Source organism: Ictidomys tridecemlineatus, chromosome 12 (genome assembly GCF_052094955.1).
Source record: "Ictidomys tridecemlineatus isolate mIctTri1 chromosome 12, mIctTri1.hap1, whole genome shotgun sequence".
NCBI lineage: Eukaryota > Metazoa > Chordata > Mammalia > Rodentia > Sciuridae > Ictidomys > Ictidomys tridecemlineatus.
Window position 1 is genome coordinate 61,399,983 of NC_135488.1, and position 27,266 is coordinate 61,427,248.

General features: G+C 39.6%; 1 protein-coding gene across 9 annotated transcripts in view; it reads right to left on the reverse strand.

Annotated features, from left to right (window-relative positions):
• Window positions 1–27,266, reverse strand: part of Alms1 (ALMS1 centrosome and basal body associated protein) — a 189,806-nt gene that overhangs the window by 98,761 nt on the left and 63,779 nt on the right. For all 9 annotated transcript variants that reach the window (XR_013428866.1, XR_013428868.1, XR_013428867.1 and 6 more), the window contains exons 9-10: window positions 9,374–22,168; window positions 8,170–8,303 (exon numbers count right to left, since the gene is read on the reverse strand). Coding sequence is in view for 6 of the 9 variants with exons in the window: in XM_078029017.1 (XP_077885143.1) it covers window positions 8,170–8,303; window positions 9,374–22,168 (12,929 nt within the window). In the remaining 3 variants the exon portion in view is untranslated. The remainder of the gene's footprint in view (window positions 1–8,169; window positions 8,304–9,373; window positions 22,169–27,266) is intronic.

Sequence of the window (27,266 nt, forward strand, 5' to 3'; positions counted from 1 at the left end):
ACTATATCCACATAATTGTTTCTGGATGGGAAAACCAGCAACTTATTACTAGATATTTAACAGACTCTTAAAAAGCCACTATTAATATCAAAGATATGAAACCAAACTCAGTATCCAACAATAGATGAATGGATATTAAAAAGCCACTATTAATATCAAAGATATGAAACCAAACTCAGTATCCATCAATAGATGAATGGATAAAGAAAATGTAGTAATATACAAAATGGAATATCATTCTATCATAAAAAGAACAAAATCATGTCTCCTGAAACAACACAGATGAACCTGGAGAAAATTATAATAAGCCAGGCACAGAAAGATAAATACCACGTGATCTCACTGCTATGGTTTACATATGGTTGAAGTGGGTCCCTAGTTCGTGTGTTGAAAGGTTCATCCCCTGTGTGATAATGTGCAAAGTAGTGGGGCCTTTAAGACATGGGACCTACTGGGAGTTAGTTTGGTTAAAACATAAAAAATCCTAAACTTTCTCATGCTGAGAATAAAAAGTTTCTTCATGCTGAGGACAACAGAAAAATTAATACTGACAAATTCTCTAGCTAGCTAAATCTACATATGTAGATTACCTGCCTTTTGTCCCACTATGCTTTCTTTTCTCTTATAAAAGCTTTCAGAACCCCTGAGTTCCCAAAGATGGAGATTTGAAACAAAAAATTCTCCTCTGACTTCCTTAAAGCCTATTTTCCTCGCCAACCTGTCTCCAGAATTTTTGTGGAACATGATGAGCAGTAAACATTTCCCTCCTGATTACAGGGTCACTGGGAGCACAGCTCTTAGAAGAGATTAAGGTAGTTCTTGTGGGATGCTGAGTTAGTTTTCTCAAGAGCAAGTTGTTATAAAAGAGTCCCTCCTTGTGCTCTGGCTTCCTGTCTCTCCATGTAATGGTTCTTGCACATGCTCCAACCATTGTGATGCCATCTACCAAGAGATGATGCAGCCAGAGAGACCTTTGCCAGGACTGGCACCATGCTGTCTAGACTTTCAGCCTCCAAAACTGTGAGCTAAATAAACATTTTTAAAATGAAATACCTAATACTTCAGGTATTTTATTTATACTAACAGAAATTGGACTAAGTATTAATTATGCCAACTCATATATGGAATCTAAAAAAGCTGATCTCATAGGAGAGAGCAGAATGGTAGCTATCAGGGGCTTGGGTGAGTAGGGGAACAAGGGATAAGGAGATATTAGTCAAAAAAATATATAATTATAATTAAAAAGGAGGAATAATAATTTTTTAAAAAGAAAGAAAGAAAATACCAGGCAAATATATAGAGACTGAGACAGAAAGTAGTTAAATCATTCTGGGCCAGGGAGTGGGAAGGAGAGAAATGGAGAATGACTACTAATGGTTTAAAGCCTGCGCAAAAATTTGAACATGGTAAAAATCACTGGATACATTTTAAGTGGAAGAACTATGTGGTATGGGAATTATATCTCCATAAAATGATTTTTATTTTTTTAATGTTAAACTGCTATTTAGCTTAACAAAATCCAATACTGATTTATGACAAAATTTATCCTCATAAATTTACCTTCCAAACTAGGAAAGGTACTTCATAACCAGACAAAGGGCATCTATGAAAGACACAAAGCTAACATAATATTAAATGGTAAAGACTAGAAGCTACTCCCCTAGGATCAAGAATATAAGTATGTCCATTCTAACATCTCGTACTCATTACCACAGTGTACATTCTAAGCAGAGTAATCAGGTAAAAAAAAAAAAATTAAAGAAATTAAGAATGCAATGGAAAAAGTAAAGCTCTATTTGCATATTATATTAACTTCTTGCTAATTCCAAGGAAATCACACACACACAAAAAAAAAAAAACAACTAGGACTAATTAACAACTTTAGCAATCTATATAGGAAACCAGCTCAATATACAAATATCAATTATATTTCAATGAGCTAGCAATTAACAACCCAAAAACAAAATTAAGAAAGTAATTCCTTTATAATAGCATAAAAAAGAATGAAATATTTGAGAATATACTTAACAAAATGAGTATGCCTTGTATACTATAAAACATTGATGAATGAAATGAATAAAAATCAAAATAAATGGAAAACTGCCCCATGCTTATGGATTGAAAGACTTACTGTAATATTTCCCATATTATAATACTATCCCACATTATCATACTGATCCAATGTAACTCCAGTATATGAAAAAAAAAAAATCACACAGGATTTTTTTGTTTTTTAACTGACAAGCAGATCCCAAAATTTATACGAAAGCTGAAATTCAAGGAACCTAGAATAACCAAAATAATCTTGAAAATGGTTAATAAAATTGAAATACTCATACTTGACAATTCTAAAATTTGTTACAAAACACAGTCATCAAGACAGAGTGGTACTGGTACAAAGACAGACATAGAGATCAATGGAGCAAAACTGACCGTCCAGATATATACACTAACATTTATGGTGAAATTGATCTTTGAGAAAGAGGTCAAGAAAATCAGGAAGACTCACCTATTCAATAAACAACAACTGAACACTCACATGGAAAGAATGAATGTGCATGCCATACATGAAAATTACCTCAAAGGGGGTAGGTAACAAAAGTGAAAATGGAAAAAAATGGGATAAATAAAAATGTAAAACTTCTATATATCCAATAACACAGAAAAAAGGCAACCTATGGAATGGGAAAAAATACTGTACTTGCAAATTATCTAATAAGAGTTTAATATTCAGAATATATAAAGATCCCTATAACTTAAGAACAAAAATCAAATAGTTCAATTAAAAAAAGGACAAACAACAGACTTTCTCCAAAGAAGATATAAGCTAACAAAAAGAGGCTCAGTATCACTAATTATAAGGGAAATGCAAATCAATACCACAATGCAGAACCACATCAGACTTGTTAGTATGGCCATTATAGAAACCAAATAAACAATAAGAAAATAACATCTGTTGACAAGGATGTGGAGAAATTAGAAACTTCATACATTGTTAGTGGGAATGTAAAAACGGTGTATGTAACCTCTGTGGAAAAAAAAAACTTAAAAAATAGAAATAATCATATGATCCAGCAATTCTCCTTCTGATTCTATGCTCAAAAGAATCGTGAAAGCAGGATCTCAAAGAGATATTTACCCAACCATGCTCATAGCAGTAGTATTCACAACAGTGAAAAAGAAAGAACCAATTCAAATATCCACCAGCACAATGATGAAAGAAAATGTAAAATCTTTATAATGTAATATTATACAGTCTTTTAAAGGAAGGAAACTGACACAGGCTACAACATGTATGAATTTTGAGAACATGATTCTGAAATAAGCTGGTCACACAAAGACAAATACAGTACGATCCTACCTATCTGAGATAAGTAGAGTAGTAAAATTCACACAGATAAAAACTAGAATGATGGTTGCCAATGGTAAGAGAAAAGAAAAATAGCAAGTTGTCTAATGGGTATGTACTTTCAGTTCTGCAAGATAAAAACAGCTTAGCAAAGCTCTCACTGATAAGTGTAAAATAATTTGAATATCAAAATACATAATGATGGGGGGGCTTAGATTGTAGCTCAGCGGTAGAGCACTCCCCTAGCATGTGTGAGGCCCTAGGTTCGATTTTAAGCACCACATATATATATATATATATATATATATATATATATATATATATATATATATATATATGTAAAATAAAGGTATTGTATCCAACTACAATTAAAAAATAAATATTTTTTTAAAAATACATAATATAGGCATGGTGACACATGCCTATAATCCCAAAGACTCAGAAGGCTGAGACAGAAGAATAACAACTTCAAGGCTGGCAAACCCCTAAGCAAATTAGCAAGACTCTTTCTGAAAATAAAGAATAAAAAGGATTGGGGATGAGGTTCTATGGTTAAGCACCCCTGCATTTAATCCCCAGTACAAAAAAAAAAAAAAAAAAGTAACAGATTATGATGCTCTGAGTAAAAGAAAAATCCAACAGTTCACACTGATATAAGTAAGACATAAATGGGGTAGAAGGGAAACCCCTAACTTACCACAGAATCCCAATTAATGAATGTTCAAGGAAAGAAGGAAATTTTTTTAATTATAAAATTATGGCTAATAATAAATAAATAGCTAATACTGAAATAAGTATCATCAAATAAGTGCTAAAATAAAGTGTAAGAAGAATAAGATATTTGTATCACCTTGAAATATCTCTCCCTGATCCTTGTTAATTACTACTAATATGTAAATCACACTTATTATTAACTTTAAAAAGAATAAAAAAGTTGTAGATACCATCCTAAGTAGTATAAGCTAACATTATCAGTACTGGGACAAATTCACATAATGTGCCTCCTAGTATGATACATCATGAAAAGCATGTCACTTCTGTAGCTTTCCTACCCAAAAACCAAATCTACTCATAATATAATAACAGACAAGCTCTATTTGAGAAACATACACAAAGTAACTAGGCTGCATTCTTCAAAAATGTCACAAATGGGCTGGGTGAGTAGGGGAACAAGTGGTACAGCACTTGCCTCAGATGTGTGAGGCACTGGGTTCAATTCTCAGCACCACATATACATAAATAAATAAAGCATAGGTCCATCAACAACTTAAAAAAAAAAACATGTCATGAGGGCTGGAGTCGTGTGTCTCAGTGGTAGAAAGCTTAACTAGCTATGTGAGGTACTGGGTTTGATCCTGAGAACCACATAAAAATATTCTGTCTACCTATAACTAAAAATATATATATATTTTTAAAAAATGTCATGAGAGCTGGGGCTGTGGCTCAGTGGTAGAGCACTTGCCTAGCATGTGTGAGGCACTGGGTTCGATTCTCAGCTCTGCATATAAATAAAAAATAAAGTCTCATTAACATCTAAAAGCTATATTTTAAAAAATGTCATGAAAGAAGGAAAAACAGAAACTGTTCTAAATAAGGAACCTAAAGAAACATGAAAATTAAATGAAACACTAAAATAATTTATAACAGGTGTTTTATCAACACTAATATCTAGAGGGGCATTCCAAAATTGTATGGGAAGCCAGGTGATGTGTACCAGTATTCCCATCTACTCAGGAAGCTTAGGCAGGAGGATCACTTGAGCTCAGGAATTCAATGACAGACAGGCAACATAGCAAGATCCCATCTCAATAACAAAAAATAAAAACAAAAACGGATAACCTCATCCGCACAATTTCCTCTGACGAACACAAGAATTACTGCTCTTCACAATCTGTTTTCACATTCTCTTTACAACTACATTGGCCTCCTTGGTATTCTTTTACTTATCAAACTCACTTTAGACTCAAGTGATTCTGTATATGCTATTTTATCTGGAATGCTCTCCCCACTCATATCCAAATGGCTTTCTTACTTTCTTCAGATATTTGATTCAATACCTCCTTCTGAGGTCCTTCCTTGACTATTCTGTTTTATTTGTCTTTCTAACACCACCAACTGGAAGTATTATGTATTTTATTTATTTGCTTTCCATACCTGTCACCGGAATATAAGTCCCACGACAAAGAAATTTTTTATTCATTTGTTCACTGCTAGTGTCCTGAACATAAAGACAAGTGATGGCACACAGCAGATATTTAGTAGGTATTAGTGTAATCAATGAATGTCCAATAGTGAGTAATGATTAAATTGTTAAGTTCACACAATAGATATTATATACAATTAAACTTTTAGATAAAATTTAAAGGAAAATGATAATATATTGGTTAAGAAAAAAGTCTCCAAAAATATATGCAGTCTGGTCACTAAGCGTACTCTAAGGACAAGACATACTAGAGAAACTATATTTCAAAATCATTATGTTAACAGATAAAGTCAAATATAAGGTGAATTGCCGGTTGACTGATAATATGGTGAAGTACTCATCATAAGTATTAGAATAAGCTTACTGAAAAAATTTTAGACTTTTTCTCCAAAATCTGTCTTAGAAAACATTTTTATCAATAACTTGGATAATAATAGATATCAAATAAACAAATGCCACAAATATAAATGATATAATTATAATAGAACAAATGACCAAATTTATATACAAAATCATTCTAATGTGCTTAAACATTGTTATGAAATCAGTAAGAAGAAATACAGCAGAGTTTAAAAAAAAAAAGCAGTAAATAGACAAAAGAAATGGGATAGAAATTTTGGTGGTACTTCATGTTTTTTAAAAAATGCCAAGCCAGGCATGGTGGCACATGACTGTAATCCCAGTCTCTTAGAGGAGGCTGGGGCAGGAGGATTGCATGTTCAGGGGCAGCCTCAGCAATTTAGTGAGGCCTGAACAACTTAACAAGATCCTATCTCAAAAAATAAAAAGGGCTGGGGATATAGAACAACAATAACAAAAGTGCCAGTGTATGAGGTGACCATTAAAATTTTGAGAATCATCAGTAGAAAGAAAATAATAAAATATATTTCATGTTGGTTAGATCACATGTAAAATTCCGTATATAATCTAACTCAGGACACTTTAATAAAACTACAAACTAGTCTACCCAAAGGAAGTCTTTTTGATTGTTGAGAGGTCTGAAAATAACAATATGTGAACATTTTATAAATAGAGAAATGAAGGTTACTGGAGAAAATATGAACTTTTAAATAAGCAGTGCTAGGAAAAACAATTAACTATCCATTTATTATTTGTTTTATTTTTCACAGGCACATAGGCAAAACCTAAAATCCAATCTAATTTATACTTTTAAAAAATTTTTCCAAAAATAAGACAAAACAAATAATTAAGCTATATTACTAAAGAGTATTTTCTAAGAAACTCTGTATGATTCAGCTGATAAAGTCCATGGATACAATGTACTATCAATTCTCATTGGACTAATAGTTGACATTTATTAATCACTCACTAGATATCACTTATTCTACTAAATATTTTATGAGCATTGTCTTATATAAATCAATCCAACACCCTATAAGATAAGATAGGTGCTTATATACCCATTATTATCAATAATAGCAGACAAAATACCTTATTCACAGAAGAATGGGTAAACTGAAATACATTCATATACTGGAATACTGTACAGTAATAAGGAATGAATTAAAACTATGTACATTGCCTATAAGAATCTGAAAAAACCACTTGAGATAATATAATCCAAAACAACTCAGTTTTCAAAGATCTATCATGCAAATTCCATCTATATAAAATTCAAAACCATGCTGAAGAGCAGGGAAGTCAATACATGTCAAGATAAGAAGTAAAAAAGATATGATTGTTGGCCTGGGGTTGTGGCTTGGTGGCAGAGCACTTACCTAGCATACATGAGGCACTGGTTCAATCCCCAGCACCACATTTAAAAATAAATAAATAAATAAATAAATAGGTGTTATATCCATCTTTTAAAAAAAAAGATATAATGGTATATTATATGTCAAGAGCTTTGTAATGTTTTGAACAACCAATAAAAAAAAAGATATAATGGTGATAGGGACACAAAAAACTTCAATGATATTTGGTAATGTTCTATTTCTCAAGGTGAATCTAGTAGATAGATATACAGAAATTATTTATACTTCTCTCCACACTTTACGTAAGTGTTCCTGTGCATGAAAAGGTTCATACTACAAGAAAAATATTTTTTCTATTAAAAAGAAAGTCATTTTTATGTAAGCTATCATAACTCTGTGTTCTTTCTTTTTTTCTTTCTTTCTTTCTTTAGGTGGTACTGGGGATTGAATCGAGGGCCTTATGCATACAAGGCAAGCACTCTATCAACTGAGCTATATTCCTGATAGTGTCATAACTCTGTGTTCTTAATCAGAGAATATACATCTGAAACTAGCCAGATTTCCTCTATATTTCAAGATGTCTACTTTAAGAAAAAATAAGGTTGATATTTAATCTTCTGTTCTAAAAATATACTGATACAAGCAAATCAATTCTTATTCTTTCTAAGAAGATAACTTTTTCTGAATAGATGAATTTGGAATTAATCAAAACTTATTTGGAATTCTAAAAATCAAATTAATCAAATCTTTAAATCTTAACTTTTGAAAAATTAAGACTCCTAACACTTCAGCTCAAGATTAGCAATGACTCAGCTGGAGTCATCAATGCCCAAGTAAGAGATCAATTTCTATCATCATTTTTTTTTAAATTTTCTGTTTTCATTACTAGATTTCTCTTATACCTCAGATACATGAGTTGTTCTTCCATGACCAAACAATTCTGCCTTGATTTCTTCTACTTTCCTCCTGTCATCTTCATTTAATTCTGAAATTGAATATCCACACTCACGTGCTAAGTTAAACTTCAGATTCCAGGCTGGGAAGAAAGCATAAAAACCACTTGAGATAATACAATCCAAAAGTGATAGTTTTCAGTGATTATAATAGCCCAGAAAATTAGCAAGCTATGCTGAATATACACAACTTAATTAATGCCTACCACAATGCTCAGCATAAGCTCTCAAATTATATACCCTAATGTTCTTGAAAGAAATAATTTCCTTGAAAAGTCTCATTTCTAAAAAACCATACTCTACAAATATGTCTACAAAGAGTCCACTTCAAATATGGTATTCAATCATTTTTATCCTAATCTTCCTTCCAACCAAAGAAGTCCCCTTTTCCTCCCCTTTTTGCACCTACTACAGTTACAGACACTCGTATGAGAACTAGTATTTTAAAATGGTAAATAAAACTATAAAGATTTTTTGAGAATCAAAATGTATAAGAACAGTATAGAAAATTAATCTCAAAGGAAGATTCATAGGTAGGTCTGAACTGCATATAACGCACCCCCCAAGAATATTATTCCCATATGTCTTAAAGATTTTTATTTCCTCTTTTAATAGAATTCTACTATTAGATATTAATGGGATTAGTAAATAATTCTCTTTCAAACCTCTAACCCAAGTTTTAGTATGAAATACCTTGATAGAGATTAGAAGATCAATTCCAAGAATTTTATTAGAAATAGGAAGGAAAAAATGTATGTAGTTTTGGAACACAAAACAATTTAGAGCACAGAAATCTGGAGATTTTTTTTTTTTTTGCCTGCCCCAAGATAAATTTATTATAATGGGAGAATCAGGGAAAAATAAAAGCTTTAGGAGCTCTGAAACCCAAACTTCCTTCTTAACTCTCTGACATCAAAGTCTACTTCTCCTAAAACCGTAACCTAGACTAGCACTGTTAATGCTATAACTTAGCTACATAATTGGTTAGATGAATCTTTCTAGGTTGCTTGTAGAAAATATAAACATTCTAACAGTTCTATAGGAAAAAGAAATTAAGAACTCCAAATATGTAAGGTTAATCAATTTTTATATTTCTCAACTTATCAATGTTTATAAGCGTAAACATGCCTATATGACAAATGACAGTTCTTACCTCGTGCTCGTACCCGACATTCCTCTTCCTCTGCATTTCTAAGTATTTGTTTAGCATGATTTAATGAGGATTCACAATGCAGAAGATTTTTCACACGTGCAGCCAGTGAATCTACACTACCACCATCGTCACTCTCTGACATACCCTGTTCATCTCTGCTATCTATTATGCTTGGATTCGGTGAAGTGTATGGAAAAAAGTTGAGAAGAACATCAGAAACTGATTCCAAAGACTCTGGTAAATTACTCTCCCATGAGCAGGAACCATGTCCATCACTTATATCACTACTTGAATCACTTTTTATGATAGTCATCATAGGGATAATAATTTTGTTCCCAATGGTTCTACTATAGCGTTCAGGTTCAGACCTCATTGCAGATTTGGCTGCTTCATATTGCCTAAGAGTTTCACCTAATGCCATTCTGGCTTTGCTTTCTGCTTCCTGTAGAGGACTTCTAATTGTAGTTGATCTAATAAACTCCCAATTTTCAATGCCTCTCTGGCATTTCAAATTCGTTTGTGTGCCAATATCTTTCTGTATGCTTCTATTGCTTGGGCTTTCCTCCTCTATATATGGTTGTCTATGAAGGAAATCACCATCAGATACATCAGTTGTGGGGGGTTCTTTGAAGCAAACCACCTTCTTAGATCGTATAAATGAAATATCACTAACATCTCTGAAAGGGACAAGGGGAGCAGGAAAATTGCATCGTTTCAGTGCTATATTTTCTGCCTCCATTAAAAGTGTCCGAATTTCTTTAAGAGTTTTGGAACTATTATATGTATCCTGGATTTCCTCTGAACCATTATCTTCAAAACCTATAGATTCAGGCTTAATTATTACAAGTCCATCATCAGCTTGAGAATTTAATGGCATATGTTTTGAGAAAGCACTTGAATCAGAAGAATCCAAATTATCTATTAGTCTTTGGACATGTTCTGAAACAAGTTTGTCCTTTTCATCAGGTGAATAAGTACCAGGGGAAATTATTGATAACCCAGTAATTTGATTAGATTGCCCAAGACCACTCGAGACCTTCAGATCATCTTCAGTTAGATGTCTACATGGCAAATCCTTTTGATAGAAAATATTCAATTTTCCTCTGTATGAAAAGGAACTAGGAGGAGCTGTTGGTAATTCTGCTTTCTGGTCAGCTGGTTCAGGAACAGTCGAAACCTTTAGTGCATCTTCAGTTTGATATCTGTCTGACAATTTCCGTAGATACAAATTATTAGATTTTTCTTTCTGTAAATAAGAACCACAGAGAGTTATTGGTGCCCCAGTATTTACATCAGTTGGCTCGGGGACAGTTGAAATCTTTAGAATATCTTCACTTTGATCTCTATCTGGCAACTGCTGTTGGAAAAAAACATGAGGTTTTACTCTTTCAGAACAGGAACTATGAAAAACTGTCAGTAATGGAGTCTCCTGGTCATCTGGTCCAATCACAGTTGAAATCCTGGGCTTCTCTCTCTTTAAATGGAAACTATGGGTAACTGTTGGTAACTCTGTCTTCTGGTTGTCCGGTAGATTCACAGTTGAAACCTTGAGTTTCTCTTGATGTGAGTAGGAACTCGATGGTACTGCAGGTATCCTATTCTTCTGGTCACCTAATCCAGAAACAGTTGAAGCCTTCAGAGATTCTTCAGTTAGATCACTATCAGGAAAGGACTGTTGAGAAAAATCACTAGGCTTCTCTCTATGGAAGTAGGAACTAGAGGGTGTTCCAGCCCTCTGCTCTACTGGAACAGAAACAGATGAAACTTTCGAAGCCTCTTCAGTGAGATGGCTCTCTGGCAACTCCTGTGGAGAGAAGACACTGGGCTTCTCTCTATGTGAGTAGTAACTTAAAGGCATTGTTGATATTCCAGTCTTCTGGTCATCTGGTTCAGGAAGAACAAGAACGTCTAAAGCTTCTTTGGAAATATTTGGCAACTCCTGCTTATGAAAACTACTGGAATAGGAACTAGAGGATACTGTTTGTATTCCAGTCTTCTGGTCAGCAAGTCCAGGAACCTTTACTGTTTTCAAAGTGACCTGAGTAAGATCTGGCAATTCCTGCTGTAAAGAAATGATGGACTGTTCTCCCTGTGAATAGGGAGTAGAGGTTATTGTGTGTATTCCAGTCTTATAGTCAGCTGGTTCAGGATCCTCTAAAACTTCCAAAGTATCTTCAGGAATATCTGTCAACTCCTGCTGGTAAGAAATAATGGGCTTTTCTCCATGTAAATAGCGGGTAAAGGGCACGATGTGTATCCTAGTATTCTGATCAGAAAGTCCAGGAACACCTAAAATGTTCAAATCATCTTCAGTACGACGTGCTAACTCTTGTTGGTAGGAAATAACAGCCTGATCTATAGGTGAGTAGGAAGGAGAGATTTCAGTAGGAATTGTGGTATCTACTGGTTCAGAAATAACTGAAAGTTTCAGACTTTCTTCACTTCGCTGACTATCTGGCAGGACTTGGTGGTACAGAACAATGGGCTCCTCTCCAAACGAGTAGGGGGAAGTGGAGGATACACTCAGATTCCCAGCCTGCAAGTCAGCTGGTTCAGGAGAGGATAAAACTTTCAAAGCCTCTTTAGGTAGATAACTATCTGTCAAGGCCCTTTGGTAGAAAATAACAGGCTTCTCCTCAAGTGAATAGGAACTTGAAGATAATGTTGGTGTCACCATATTCTGGTCAGCTGGTCCAGGAGCAGTCAGAGATTCTTCAGGTATATGACTGCTTGGCAAGGACTGTTGGTAGAAAATGCCAAGCTTATCTCTTTGTGAGTAGGAAGGAGGGATTACGGTTGGTATGCCAGTCTTCTGGTCTGTTCCAGGAGTAGTTGAAACTTTGAGAGCCTCTTCAGGTAGATGACTATCTTGCAGGGTCTCTTGGTAGAAAATAATAGGTTTTTCTCTATGCAAGTAGAAAGTAGTTGGTCCTATTGGTATCCCAGTCTTATGATCATCTAGTCCAGGAACAAATGAAACTTTCTGAGCCTCTTCATTTAGATGGTTATTTGATAACATCTGGCGATAGAAAATATTAGATGTCTCTCTCTGTGAGTAGGAAGTAGAGGTTAGTATTGGTATCCCAGTCATCTGGTCAGCTGACCCAGGAATAGCTGAAATTTTCAGAGGCTCTTTAGTTGGATAACTATCCGACAAGGCCTGCTGGTAAATAACACCAGGCTTCTCTCTCTGAGAGTAAGAACTAGAGTATACTTTTGTTGTCATAGTCTTCTGGTCAGCTAGTCCCGGAATAGCTGAAACTTTCACAGTCTCTTCAGTTACGTGACCATCTGGTAACTCTTGCCGGTAAAAAGTACCAGGCTTCACTCCATGTGAGTAGGAAGTAGAGCGGACTACTGCTGTTTCAACCTTTTGGTCAGCAGACCTAGGAAAAGTTGACACTTTCAGAGCTTGATCAGTTACATGACTTTCTGGCAAGGCCTGACGATAGAAAGCATAAGATTTATCTCCATGTGGGTAGGAAGCAGAGGATACTGTGGTCATCCCAGTCTTCTTGTCAGCTGGTCCAAGAGCAGATGAAAGAAACTCTTCAGCTAAATGACTCTCTGGCAACTCTTGTTGGTAGAGAATAATAGCAGGTTCCCCTCTATACGAGTAGGAAGGAGAAGTTATAGTAGGTATACTAATCTTCTGGTCATCTGCTCCAGGAGCAAGAGAAACATTCAGAGTTTCTGCAGGTATATGACTACCTGGCAAAACCTGTTGGTAGAAAACACCAGGCTTATTTCTTGGTGAATAGGAAGTAGAGGTTAGAGTTGGTATCCTGGTCTTCTGGTTATCTGGTCCAGGAACAGATGAAACTCTCAGAGCCTCTTGACCACCTGGCAAGGATTGTTGGTAGACAACACCAGGCTTATCTTTTGGTGAGAAGGAAACAGAGGATACAGGTGGTATGCCAGTCTTCTGGCCAGCTGGTCCCAGAACAGCTGAAGCTTTAAGACCCTCTATAGGTATCTGACCTCTTGGCAAGGCCTGTTGGAAGAAAACATCAGGCTGATCCCTTGGTGAGTAGGAAGGAGAGGTTGCAGGTGTTATGCCAGTCTTCTGGCCAGCTGCTCCAGGAACAGCTGAAACTTTCTGAGTCTCTATAGGTATCTGACCACCTGGCAAACCTTGTTGGTAGAAAACACCAGGCCGGTCACTTTGTGAATAAGGAACAGAGGTTGCAGGTGGTATGCCAGTCTTCTGGCCAGCTGGTCCAGGAGCAGATGAAACTTTCAAAGCTTCTGCAGGTATCTGACCACCTATCAAGGCCTTTTGGTGGAAAACATCAGGCTTATCTCTTGGTGAATAGGAAGGAGAGGTTGCAGGTGGTATGCCAGTCTTCTGGCCAGTTGGTCCAGAAGCAGATGAAACTTTCAAAGCCTCTGCAGCTATGTGACCACCTGGCAAGTCCTGCTGGGAGAAAACACCAGGCTGGTCTCTTTGTGAGTAGGTAACAGAGGTTGCAGGTGATATTCCAGTCTTCTGGTCAGCTGGTCCAGGAGCAGCTGAAACTTTCAGAGCCTCTATAGGTATATGACCATCCGGCAAGGCCTTTTGGTAGAAAATTTCAGGCTCATCTCTTGGTGAGTAGGAAGGAGAGGTTACAGGTGGTATGCCAGTCTTCTGGCCAGCTGGTCCAGAAGCAGTTAAAACTTTCAGAGCCTCTGCAGCTGTCTGACCACCTGGTAAGGCCTGCTTGGAGAAAACACCAGGCTGGTCTTTTTCTGAGTAGGGAACAGAGGTTGCAGGTGTTATGCCAATCTTCTGCTCAGTTGGTCCAGGTGCAGCTGAAAGTTTCAGGGCCTCTGCAGGTATCTGAACACCCGGCAAGGCCTTTTGGTAGGAAACATCAGGCTTCTCTCTTTGTAAGTCAGAGGGTAATGTTACAGTTAAAGCTGGTAACCCTGTCTTCTGCTCATCTTTTCCAGGAATAGCTGAAATTTTCTGAATCTCTGCAGGTGTCTGCCCACCTGGCAAGGCATGTTGGTAGAAAACACCAGGCTGGTCTCTTTGAGAATAGGGAAGAGAGGGTGCAGGTGGTATTCCAGTCTTCTGGCCAGCTGGTCCAGGAGCAGCTGAAAGTTTTGGAGTCTCTGCAGCTATCTGACCACCGGGTAAGGCCTTTTGGTAGAAAACATCAGGCTCATCTCGTGGTGAGTAGGAAGGAGAGGTTACAGGTGGTTTGCCAGTCTTCTGGCCAGCTGGTCCAGAAGTAGCTGAAACTTTCAAAGCCTCTGCAGGTATCTGACCACCTGGCAAGGCCTGCTGGTAGAAAATACTAGGCTTCTCTCTTTGTAAGTCAGAGGGTAACATTACAGCTGGTAACCCAGTCTTCTGCTCATCTTTTCCAGGAATAGCTGAAATTTTCTGAATCTCTGCAGGTGTCTGCCCACCTGGCAAGGCATGTTGGTAGAAAACACCAGGCTGGTCTCTTTGAGAGTAGGGAAGAGAGGGTGCAGGTGGTATTCCAGTCTTCTGGCCAGCTGGTCCAGGAGCAGCTGAAAGTTTTGGAGTCTCTGCAGCTATCTGACCACCGGGTAAGGCCTTTTGGTAGAAAACATCAGGCTCATCTCGTGGTGAGTAGGAAGGAGAGGTTACAGGTGGTTTGCCAGTCTTCTGGCCAGCTGGTCCAGAAGTAGCTGAAACTTTCAAAGCCTCTGCAGGTATCTGACCACCTGGCAAGGCCTGCTGGTAGAAAATACCAGGCTTCTCTCTTTGTAAGTCAGAGGGTAACATTACAGCTGGTAACCCAGTCTTCTGCTCATCTTTTCCAGGAATAGCTGAAATTTTCTGAATCTCTGCAGGTGTCTGCCCACCTGGCAAGGCATGTTGGTAGAAAACACCAGGCTGGTCTCTTTGAGAGTAGGGAAGAGAGGGTGCAGGTGGTATTCCAGTCTTCTGGCCAGCTGGTCCAGGAGCAACTGAAAGTTTTGGAGTCTCTGCAGCTATCTGACCACCGGGTAAGGCCTTTTGGTAGAAAACATCAGGCTCATCTCGTGGTGAGTAGGAAGGAGAGGTTACAGGTGGTTTGCCAGTCTTCTGGCCAGCTGGTCCAGAAGTAGCTGAAACTTTCAAAGCCTCTGCAGGTATCTGACCACCTGGCAAGGCCTGCTGGTAGAAAATACCAGGCTTCTCTCTTTGTAAGTCAGAGGGTAACGTTACAGCTGGTAACCCAGTCTTCTGCTCATCTTTTCCAGGAATAGCTGAAATTTTCTGAATCTCTGCAGGTGTCTGCCCACCTGGCAAGGCATGTTGGTAGAAAACACCAGGCTGGTCTCTTTGAGAGTAGGGAAGAGAGGGTGCAGGTGGTATTCCAGTCTTCTGGCCAGCTGGTCCAGGAGCAACTGAAAGTTTTGGAGTCTCTGCAGCTATCTGATCACCGGGTAAGGCCTTTTGGTAGAAAACATCAGGCTCATCTCGTGGTGAGTAGGAAGGAGAGGTTACAGGTGGTTTGCCAGTCTTCTGGCCAGCTGGTCCAGAAGTAGCTGAAACTTTCAAAGCCTCTGCAGGTATCTGACCACCTGGCAAGGCCTGCTGGTAGAAAATACCAGGCTTCTCTCTTTGTAAGTCAGAGGGTAACATTACAGCTGGTAACCCAGTCTTCTGCTCATCTTTTCCAGGAATAGCTGAAAATTTCTGAATCTTTGCAGGTATCTGCCCACCTGGCAAGGCATGTTGGTAGAAAACACCAGGCTGGTCTCTTTGTGAGTATGGATCAGAGGTAACAGGTGGTATTCCAGTCTTCTGGCCAGCTGGTCCAGGAGCAGCTGAAACTTTCGGAGCCTCTGCAGGTATCTGACCTCCTGGCAAAGTCTGCTGGTAGAAAACACCAGGCTGGTCTCTTTGTGAGTATGGATCAGAGGCTGCAGGTGGTATACCAGTCTTGTGGCCAGCTGGTCCAGGGACAGATGAAATTTTCAAGGCCTCTGCAGGTATCTGACCTCCTGGCAAAGTCTGCTGGTAGAAAATATCAGGCTTATCTCTTGGTGAATAGGAAGGAGAGGTTGCAGGTGATACGTCAGTCTTCTGGTCAGCTAGTCCAGGAGCAACTGAAACTTCCAGAGCCTCTGTAGGATTCTGACCAACTGGCAAGGCCTTTTGGTGGAAAACATCAGGCTTATCTCTTGGTGAATAGGAAGGAGAGGTTGCAGGTGGTATGCCAATCTTCTGGCCAGCTGATCCAAGAGCAGCTGAAACTTTCAGAGCCTCTGCAACTATGTGACCACTTGGCAAGGCTTGCTGGGAGAAAACACCAGGCTTGTCTCTTTCTGAGTAGGTAGCAGAGGGTGCAAGTGGTATGCTAGTCTTCTGATCACCTGGTACAGGGGTAGCTGAGACTCTTAGGGCATCTGCAGTTATCTGATCATCTGCCAAGGCATGTTGGTAGAAAACACCAGGCTTCTCTCTTTGTAAGTCAGAGGGTGACAATACACTTGGCAACCCAGTCTTCAGGTCATCTGTTCCAGGAATAGCTGAAAATTTCTGAACCTCTGCCGGTATTTGACCACCTGGCAAGGCCTGCTGGTAGAAAATATTAGGCTTTTCTTTTGGTGAATAGGAAGGAGAGGTTGCAGGTGGTATGCCAGTCTTCTGGCCAGCTGGTCCCAGAGCAACTGAATCTTTCAAATCCTTTGCAGGTATCTGACCACCTGTCAAGGCCTGTTGGTAAAAAACACCAGGCTGGTCTCTTTGTGAGTAAGGAACAGAGGTAACAGGTGGTATGCCAGTCTTCTGGCCAGCTGGTCCAGGAGCAGATGAAACTTTCAGAGCATCTGCAAGTATCTGACCACCTGGCAAGGCCTGTCGGTAGAAAACACCAGGCTGGTCTCTTTGTGAGTAGGGAACAGAGGTTGCAGTTATGCCAGTCTTCTGTTCAGCAGGTCCAGAAGTAGCTGAAACTTTCAAGGCCTCTACAAGTATCTGACCTCCTGGCAAGACCTGTTGGTAGAAAACACCAGGCTGGTCTCTTTGAGAGTAGGGAACAGAGGTTGCAGGTGGTATGCCAGTCTTCTGGTCAGCTGGTCCAGAAGCAGATGAAACTGTCAGGGCCTCTGCAGGTTTCTGACCACCTGACAGAGTCTGTTGGTAGAAAACATCAGGCTTGTCTCCTGGTGAATAGGAAGGAGAGGTTGCAGGTAGTATGCCAGTCTTCTGCCCAGCTGGTCCAGGAGCAGATGAATGTTTCAGGGCCTCTACAGGTATCTGATCACCCGGCAAGCCCTGTCGGTATAAAACACCAGGCTGGTCTCTTTGTGAGTAGGGAACAGAGGGTCCAGGTGTTATGCCAGTCTTTTTATGGTCAGCTGGTCCAGAAGCAGCTGAAACTTTTAGGTCCTCTGCAGGTATCTGATCACCCGGCAAAGCCTGTCGGTATAAAACACCAGGCTGGTCTCTTTGTGAGTAGGAAAGAGAGGGTGCAGGTGGTATGCCAGTCTTCTGGTCAGCTGGACCAAGAGCAGCTGAAAGTTTCAGGGCCTCTGCAGGTATCTGATCACCCAGCAATCCTTGTTGGTAGAAAACACCAGGCTGGTCTCTTTGTGAGTAGGGAACAGAGGGCACTGATATTATGCCAGTCTTCTTGTCAGCTGGTCCAGAAGCAGCTGAAAGTTTCAGGGCCTCTACAGGTATCTGATCACCTGGCAAGGCCTGTCGGTAGAAAACACCAGGCTGGTCTCTTTTTGAGTAGGGAACAGAGGGTGCAGGTGTTATGCCAGTCTTTTTCTGGTCAGCTGGTCCAGAAGTAGTTGAAACTTTCAGGTCTTCTGCAGGTATCTGATCATCCAGCAAGGCTTGTTGGTAGAAAACACCAGGTTGGTCTATTTGTGAATAGGGAAGAGAGGTTGTAGGTGGTATGCCAGTTTTCTGTCCAGCTGGTCCAGGAACAGCTGGAACTTTCAGGGCCTCTGTAGTTATCTGACCACTCGGCAAGGCCTGTCGGTATAAAACACTAGGCTGGTCTCTTTGTGAGTAGGGAACAGAGGGCACAGATGTTATGCCAGTCTTCTGGTCAGCTGGTCCAGAAGCAGATGAAAGTTTCAGAGCCTCTGCAGATATCTGATCACCCAGCAAAGCCTGTCGGTATAAAACACCAGGCTGGTCTCTTTGTGAGTAGGGAACAGAGGGTGCAGGTGGTATGCTAGTCTTCTGGCCAGCTGGTCCAGGAGCAGCGGAAAGTTTCAGGGCTTCTGCAGGTATCTGATCACCGGGCAAGGCCTGTGGGTATAAAACACCAGGATAATCTCTTTGTGAGTAGGGAACAGAGGGTCCAGGTATTATGCCAGTCTTCTGGTCAGCTAGTCCAGGAGCAGCTGAAAGTTTCAGGGCCTCTGCAGGAATCTGATCACCTGACAAAGCATTTCGGTATAAAACACCAGGCTGGTCTCTTTGTGAGTAGGGAACAGAGGGCACAGATGTTATGCCAGTCTTCTGGTCAGCTAGTCGAGAAGCAGATGAAAGTTTCAGGGCCTCTGAAGGTATCTGATCACCCGGCAAAGCCTGTCGGTATAAAACACCAGGCTGGTCTATTTGTGAGTAGGGAACAGAGGTTGCAGGTGGTATGCCAGTCTTCTGGCCTGCTGGTCCAGAAGCAGCTGAAAGTTTCAGTGTCTCTGCAGGTATCTGACCACCCGGCAAGGCTTGTTGGTAGAAAACACTAGGCTGGTCTCTCTGTGAGTAGGGAAAAGAGCTTGCAGATAGTATGTTAGTCTTCTGGCCAGCTGTTCCAGAAGCAGCTGAAAGTTTCAAGTCCTCTGAAGGTATCTGATTACCTGGCAAGGCCTGTCTATATAAAACACCTGGCTGGTCTCTTTGTGAGTACGGAACAGAAGGTCCAGATGTTATGCCAGTCTTCTGACCAGCTGGTCCAGAAGCAGCTGAAACTTTCAGGGCCTCTGCAGGTATCTGATCATCCAGCAAGGATTGTTGATAGAAAACACCAGGCTGGTCTCTTTGTGAGTAGGGAAGAGAGGGTGCAGGTAGTATGCTAGTCTTATGGCCAGCTGGTCCAGAAGCAGCTGAAAGTTTCAAGGCCTCTGCAGGTATCTGATCACCCGGCAAGGTTTGTCGATATAAAACACCAGCCTGGTCTCTTTGTGAGTAGGGAACAGAGGTTGTAGGTGGTATGCCAGTCTTCTGGCCAGCTAGTCCAGAAGCAGCTGAAAGTTTCAGGGCCTCTGCAGGTATCTGTTCACTCAGCAAGGTCTGTTGGTATAAAACACCAGGCTGGTCTCTTTGCGAGTAGGGAACAGAGGTTGCAGATGCTATGTCAGTCTTCTGTCCAGCTGGTCCAGAAGCAGCTGATAGTTTCAGGGCCTCTGCAGTTATCTGATCACTCGGCAAGGCTTGTTTATAGAAAACATCAGGCTGGTCTCCTTGTGAGTAGGAAAGAGAGGGTGCAGATGTTATGCCAGTCTTCTGGCCAGCTGGTCCAGAAGCAGCTGAAAGTTTCAGGGCCTGTGCAGGTATCTGATCACCTGGCAAAGCCTGTCGGTATAAAATAACAGGCTGGTCTCTTTGTGAGTAGGAAAGAGAGGGTTCGGATGTTATGCCAGACTTCTGGCCAGATGGTCCAGAAGCAGCTGAAAGTTTCAGGGCCTCTGCAGGTATCTGACTACCTGGCAAGGCTTGTTGGTAGAAAACACCAGGCTGGTCTCTTTGTGAGTAGAGAACAGAGGTTGCAGGTGGTATGCCAGTCTTCTGGTCAGCTGGTCCAGGAGCAGCTGAAAGTTTCAGGGCCTCTGCAGGTATCTGACTACCTGGCAAGGCTTGTTGGTAGAAAACACCAGGCTGGTCTCTTTGTGAGTAAGGAACAGAGGTAACAGGTGGTATGCCAGTCTTCTGGTCAGTTGGTCCAGGAGCAGCTGAAACTTTCAGGGCCTCTGCAGGTATCTGACCACCCGGCAAGGCCTGTCGGTATGAAACACCAGGCTGGTCTCTTTGTGGATAGGGAACAGAGGGTGCAAGTGTTATGCCAGTCTTCTTCTGGTCAGCTGGTCCAGGAGCAGCTGAAAGTTTCAGGGCCTCTGAAGTTATATGACCACCTGGCACAGACTGTTGGTAGAAAATATCAGGCTTGTCTCTTGGTGAATAAGAAGGAGAGGTTGCAGGCAGTATGCCAGTCTTTTGGCCAATTGGCCCAGGAGCAGATGAAATTTTCAGGGCTTCTGAAGCTATCTGACCACCTGGCAAGGCCTGTTGGTAGAAAAAACCAGGCTGGTCTCTTTTTGAGTAGGGAACAGAGGTTGCAGGTGGTATGCCAGTCTTCTGGCCAGCTGGTCCAGAAGCAGCTGAAAGTTTCAGGGCCTCTGAAGGTATCTGACCACCTGACACAGTCTGTTGGTAGAAAACATCAGTCCTATCTCTTGGTGAATAGGAAGGAGAAGTTGCAGGTGGTATGCCAGTCTTCTGTCCAGCTGGTCCAGGAGCAGATGAAAGTTTCAGAGCCTCTGCAGGTATCTGATCACCCTGCAAGGCCTGTCGGTATAAAACACCAGGATGGTCTCTTTGTGAGTAGGGAACAGAGGTTGCAGGTGGTATGCCAGTCTTCTGTCCAGCTGGTCCAGAAGCAGATGAAAGTTTCAGGGTCTCTGCAGATATCTGATCACCTGGCAAGGCCTGTCGGTAGAAAACACCAGGCTGGTCTCTTTGTGAATAGGGAAGAGAGGGTACAGGTGTTATGACAGTCTTCTGGCCAGCTGGTCCAGAAGCAGCTGAAACTTTCAAGGCCTCTGCAGGTATCTGACCACCTGACAGAGTCTGTTGGTAGAAAACATCAGGCTGATATCTTGGTGAATAGGAAGGAGAGGTTACAGGTGATATGCCTGTCTTCTGGCCAGCTGGTCCAGGGGCAGAAGAAATTTTCAGGGCCTCTGCAGTTATCTGACCACCTGGTAGGGCCTCTCGGTAGTAAACACCAGGCTCATCTCTTTGTGAGTAGGGAATAGAGGTTGCAGGTGTTATGCCAGTCTTCTGGACAGCTGGTCCCAGAGCAACTGAATCTTTCAAACCCTCTGCAGGTATCTGACCTCCTGATAAGACCTGCTGGTAGAGAACACCAGGCTGTTCTCTTTGAGGGTAGGGAACAGAGGTAACAGGTGGTATACCAGTCATCTGGCCAGCTGGTCCAGGAGCAGCTGAAATTTTCAGAGCTTCTGAAGGTACCTGACCACCCATCAAGGCCTGTTGGTAGAAAATACCAGCCTTATCTCTTGGTAAGTAGGAAGGAGAAGTTGCAGGTAGTAAGCCAGTCTTCTGGTCAGCTGGTCCAGGAGCAGCTGGAACTTTCAGAGCCTCTGCAGGTATCTGTCCACCTGGCATAGCCTGATGGTAGAAAATACCAGTCTTTTCTCTAGGTGAGTGAGAAATGGATGGTACAGTTGGTATGCCTGTGTTCTGGTCATCTGATCCAGGAATACCTGAAACGTTCAGTGCCTCCTCAGTTAGATAACTATCTGGCAAGCCCTGTTGGTATAAAATACTGGGCTTCTCCCTATAAGGGTAGGAAGGAGGTGGTTCTATTGGCATCCCATACTTCTGGTCAGCTGGTTCAGAATTATCTGAGACTTTTAGACTCTCTTCAGTTAGATGACTATGGGTCAATGCCATTTGGTTAGGAGCATCAGTGTGTAGACCAATAGTATTCCCTTGTAAAGAACTTATAGCCAACTGAGGTAAGTCCTCAGGGTATAAGGATAAATGAGATTCAATGTCTGAATCTTCAGTAGTGGTAGTGATACCCAATTTCAACTTGGATTGAGTTATTTCAGGTATGCTTCCTTCAGAAGAGTCTCCTAAAGAAATAGATTTGTTAATATTATAAATTTTGTCAATAAAAAAAGAAATCAAACAAGCATCACCTCCTTGGGCCTCTAAACTTTTAGAAATGAAATCTATAGCTGGGCGCTAAGCAACTCAGTGAGACCCTGTCCCTAAACAGAAATACAAAATAGGGCTGGGGATGTGGATCTGTGGTCCAGTGCCCAAGTTCAATCCCTGGTACCAAAAAAAGAAATAAAAAGAATCCTGTGGAAATAATCATCAAAGGAAACAAATGTCCATGAAGACACTAATTACAAAGCAAACTAACGTAAAAATTATCAACAATAGAGTAACAGTAATATCAACTTAATGAAATATTTTATAGATCTTAAAAAATTTAAAGAATTTTCAATGGGACAGCAAAATACCATTGGGTCTGGGATTTGATTTCAATCTGCTTGCAATCTAATAGCTGTTGTTGTGTCATGAATGCTGACAGAAAACATAAGGTTCTTTGTCAGGGAAATTTCTTTTATTATTAGCTTATTTTCAAGGGCTCCTCTCAGCCTCAAGTGCCACAGGGGCAATGCAATACAGATGCTATGCATGCAGTGAGTTTGACCAACTCCTTATATATTACATATATTTTATATGGAAAGAGAGATCTATATAGACATTGTTTTCTTTTCGTTTTGGGGATTGAATCCAGCGGCACTTAACCACTGAGCCACATCCCCAACCCTTTTTTATATTTTATTTAGAGATGGGGTCTGGCTCAGTTGCTTAGGCCCTCATTAAGTTTCTGAGGCTGGCTTTGAAATTCCAATCCTCCTGATTCAGCCTCTGGAGCTGCTGGGATTATAGGCATGTGCCATGGTGACTGGCATGGTTTTTATTAAGTATATGAAACTGTATAAGACTAAAGGTACACTAAGAAGTTTGAACTTAATTCTATAGGCATGACCACTTTGATAAGAACTATAATGCATCAATACAGATTCAAGGCAGATAAAAAGGGAATAAGAGTGTTTAAACAGAACAACCCACCAGAACTTTCTGCAATAATACAAATGTTCTGTATTTTCACTACTAGAGTAAATCTAAATCAAAGTAGTTCTAAATAGCAGTGTAAATGAATGACTACAACACAATAAAAGGATTTAACAAGTTGTATATTAATTCATTTATTCATTCAAAAAAATATAAATCCTTATGATGTGCGAGACATCATCCTAGATAAAGGTAAATACAATAATAAAAAAAAAAAACAGACAATTCCTACTTCACAGAGTTTCCATCCTAAGAGGAGGAGGCAAAATAGGGTATGTTAGATATAATATGGTTGTTATACACAGCACACATTACCTATCTTTTACATACAGCAAAACTGATTTCCCAAGATAATTATACCACAGTGCTTCTCAATGTGAGTTATCTTGTTAACTTGTAGGCTCTGATTCAGCAGATCTAATGAGATCTGAAATTCTCCATTTTTACAAGTTCTCTTGTGATACTCAATGCAATATATTGGTCCTTAGACCACATGTTGAACATTGAAGATATATAATTTTTCTAGAGTTCTAAAACAAATGACAAAAACTAGTACCTTAACCCTTCAATTCTGAGTTCTAAACTCTTTTCACTACAACTGACTGCCCTTCCTAAAAGGCCTCTGGTGAGCTTCAAAGTAGCTAAATACAGAAGAAGATGAGTTGAGGCATGAATCGTAGAATTAGAAGTATCAACTATACAGAAAAACTGAAAGCAAAAGAAAATATGTAAAAACTGCACTGCAACCTGAGAAGTAATATGGGTTATGAATATTTTGTGAGGAAATAAAATAGGCCCAAGTCGAGAAAAAAAATAAAACAGATTAATAACACAAAACCTTTTTATTCCAAACAACTTCCTAACTTTTTGACTTTACATTTCTTTGATCATTACAAATTATCAGTGATATCATGAAGGGAACAAATGAGTTAAGAAACAGCCAAGGAGTTAAGATACAGAACCCAGATTCTTGAAAGATATAACAGTTTATATAAGATAGCAATACCTTAAGTAGAAATACCTTATGAGGAAGAAAAAGGTTAGTAAAGAAAACTTGAATAATTGGAGTAAGCTGCTAAAAGTAAAAACCAGGAAGTATCCCCCCCAGCCTTAAAAAAAAAAAAAAAAAACTGAGAATAAAAGGATTAAAAAAAAAAAAAAAACATAAGTTGGGCAAAGATGGGGCATAAAGGATGGGGAAAGGAAATGTTCCAAACAGAGCAAAGAGTATCTGCAAGGTTGAGGAGACAAGAGGGTTTAGCATGAGGAAATGACAGTAGTTCAATATGATTAAAAAGGCAAGTAAGGGTAAAGCTAAAGATATGAGCAGGGACCTTTTACAACATATCAAGGAGTTTTTAAATTATCCCTAGGAATTTACAATTCGTCCTGAGGGAAAACAAGGATTTCAATCTAAAAGTAACACTATCAAGTCTGCCTTGTAAAAAAAAAAGACTATTCTGCAGAGAAATGCAAATCAAAACCACCCTAAGATACCATCTCACTCCAGTAAGATTGGCAGCCATTACAAAGTCAAACAACAATAAGTGCTGGCGAGGATGTGGGGAAAAGGGCACACTTCTACATTGTTGGTGGGACTGCAAATTGGTGCAGCCAATTTGGAAAGCAGTATGGAGATTTCTTGGAAAGCTGGGAATGGAACCACCATTTGACCCAGCTATCCCCCTTCTCGGTCTATTCCCTAAAGACCTAAAAAGAGCATGCTACAGGGACACTGCTACATCGATGTTCATAGCAGCACAATTCACAATAGCAAGACTGTGGAACCAACCTAGATGCCCTTCAATAGACGAATGGATTAAAAAAAAAATGTGGCATTTATACACAATGGAGTATTACTCTGCATTAAGAAATGACAAAATCATAGAATTTGGAGGGAAATGGATGGCATTAGAGCAGATTATGCTAAGCGAAGCTAGCCAAGCCCTAAAAAACAAATGCCAAATGTCTTCTTTGATATAAGGAGAGTAACTAAGAACAGACTAGGGAAGAAGAGCGCGAGAAGAAGACCAACATTAAACAAGGAGGAGAGGTGGGAGGGAATGGGAGAGAGAAGGGAAATTGCATGGAAATGGAAGGAGACCCTCAGGGTTATACAAAATTACATACAAGAGGAAGTGAGGGGAAAGGGAATAATAATACAAGGGGGAGGAATGAATTACAGTAGTGGGGGTAGAGAGAGAAGAGGGGAGGGGAGGGGAGGGGAGGGGGGATAGTAGAGGATAGGAAAGGTAGCAGAATACAACAGACATGAGTATATCAATATGTGATTCAATGGAAGTGTAACTGATGTGATTCTGCAAGCTGTATACGGGGTAAAATGGGAGTTCATAACCCACTTGAATCAAAATGTGAAATATGATATATCAAGAACTATGTAATGTTTTGAACAACCAACAATAAAAAAATTTTAAAAATTTTAAAAAAAGACTATTCTGGCTTTTATAAAAAAAAATAGAATGGCAGAAAAGATGACCTGTTTTCTATTACTAACGCAGTAATCCCAAAAAGAGAAATTGAGAGTATTTGAATCAACAGTATTGGGTAACTGAAGAAGGATGAAGGTGAAAAAATACAAATTTCTGACTTGGCTTAGCAGACCTTCACACAATTAGAAGAAATACTGAAGGTTTGAAGAGATGATGATTTGTCCAGTGTTTGAAGTTCTGAAGTTAAGGTGCCTCTGAGACAACCAAATGAAGATATTCCATAGACAATCAGATTGAAATATCTGGAGTACAAGACACATCTAGATGGGAGTCCTACATCTGGTACTATAGAAAGTAACTGAAGCCTTAAGTATAGATAACATCTCAAAATTAAGATCACTTTTTGCACAAAGCATTATTTCCCACAATGTTTCTATCTGCTTCTGTAAACAAGCTAAGGACAATCAGTACTGTACCACAATAACTGATGCTTTTAGAAAATAATCATTAAAACTTCCCTGCCTTTAGTATGTACCATGGTTTGTATTCAGCATTAATTGAAATGAAATATGATGTTCTCTCTGAGGGAGGGAAAACATTTTTTTAAAAATTTCTTAGTTGTCAATGGACCTTTATTTTATGTATTTATATGTGATGCTGAGAATCGAACCCAGTGCTTCACACATGCTGGCAAGAGTTCTACCACTAAGCTACAACCCCAGCCCATGAAGAAGAAAATTTTTATAAATAGTGGTGTGCTATATTTATGAAAAGTAAGAGGGACATTTAAATTTTTTAAAAGGAGGGGGGAGAACAATATGGAAATGAAATAATCAAATACTCTTAAGCTAAGCCTGAAATTACAACTAGAATGTAAAAAGACTGAGAAGAAAGGAAATGTCATCATCCCAGGAAAGGGAAAACCAGAAGTAAAATATCAAAAGAATAAACACAACTCTTCAGGTAGGAAGGTAAATGCAAACAACAACAAAATGCCTTGCCTAGTACCAAAATATACAGGAAAGAAAATGAAGATTGAATAAATAGAAAGTCTTGGTAATCAATCAGAAAGAGTTGAGATCTGACATGGAGAAAGGAGAACACATCATCAATATTCAAGGAGAATATGAGTTGAGTTTATAGAAGATAAAAGATAGTATGAATGAAATGAGTGGCCTAAGATGGCAGCACAGGCTACCAGGCTCTCACTCTTGTTCATTCTATGTGTCTTGCATAATTTCCCTTTCAAAATTGGGATACCTAATATTGAGACAGCCTTAGAAGGTAGTGAGAATTAAATCTGTCAAAAAAATTTTTGATTAAAAACATAAAGGGTTTGATAAAAACAAAGGGTAGAACCAAAACCTATAAAACAATATATAAATATATACATATAAATCTCTATATCCACCAGCCTTCCTGAAATCACCTTGCTGAGGGTAAAGTGATTCATTTTCTCTCTACTGCTTGTAGCCCTCTTCTTGTTTTTAAAATAACTTTAAATAAACAAAAAACAGAATAATAGCTCTCTGGCTTGCCTAACACATGTAAGACCACAAATTTGATCCCTAGCACAGAAAAGGAGGAGGTGGGGGGTAGATAATAAAGCTCTGATTTTAAATGTTCTCAT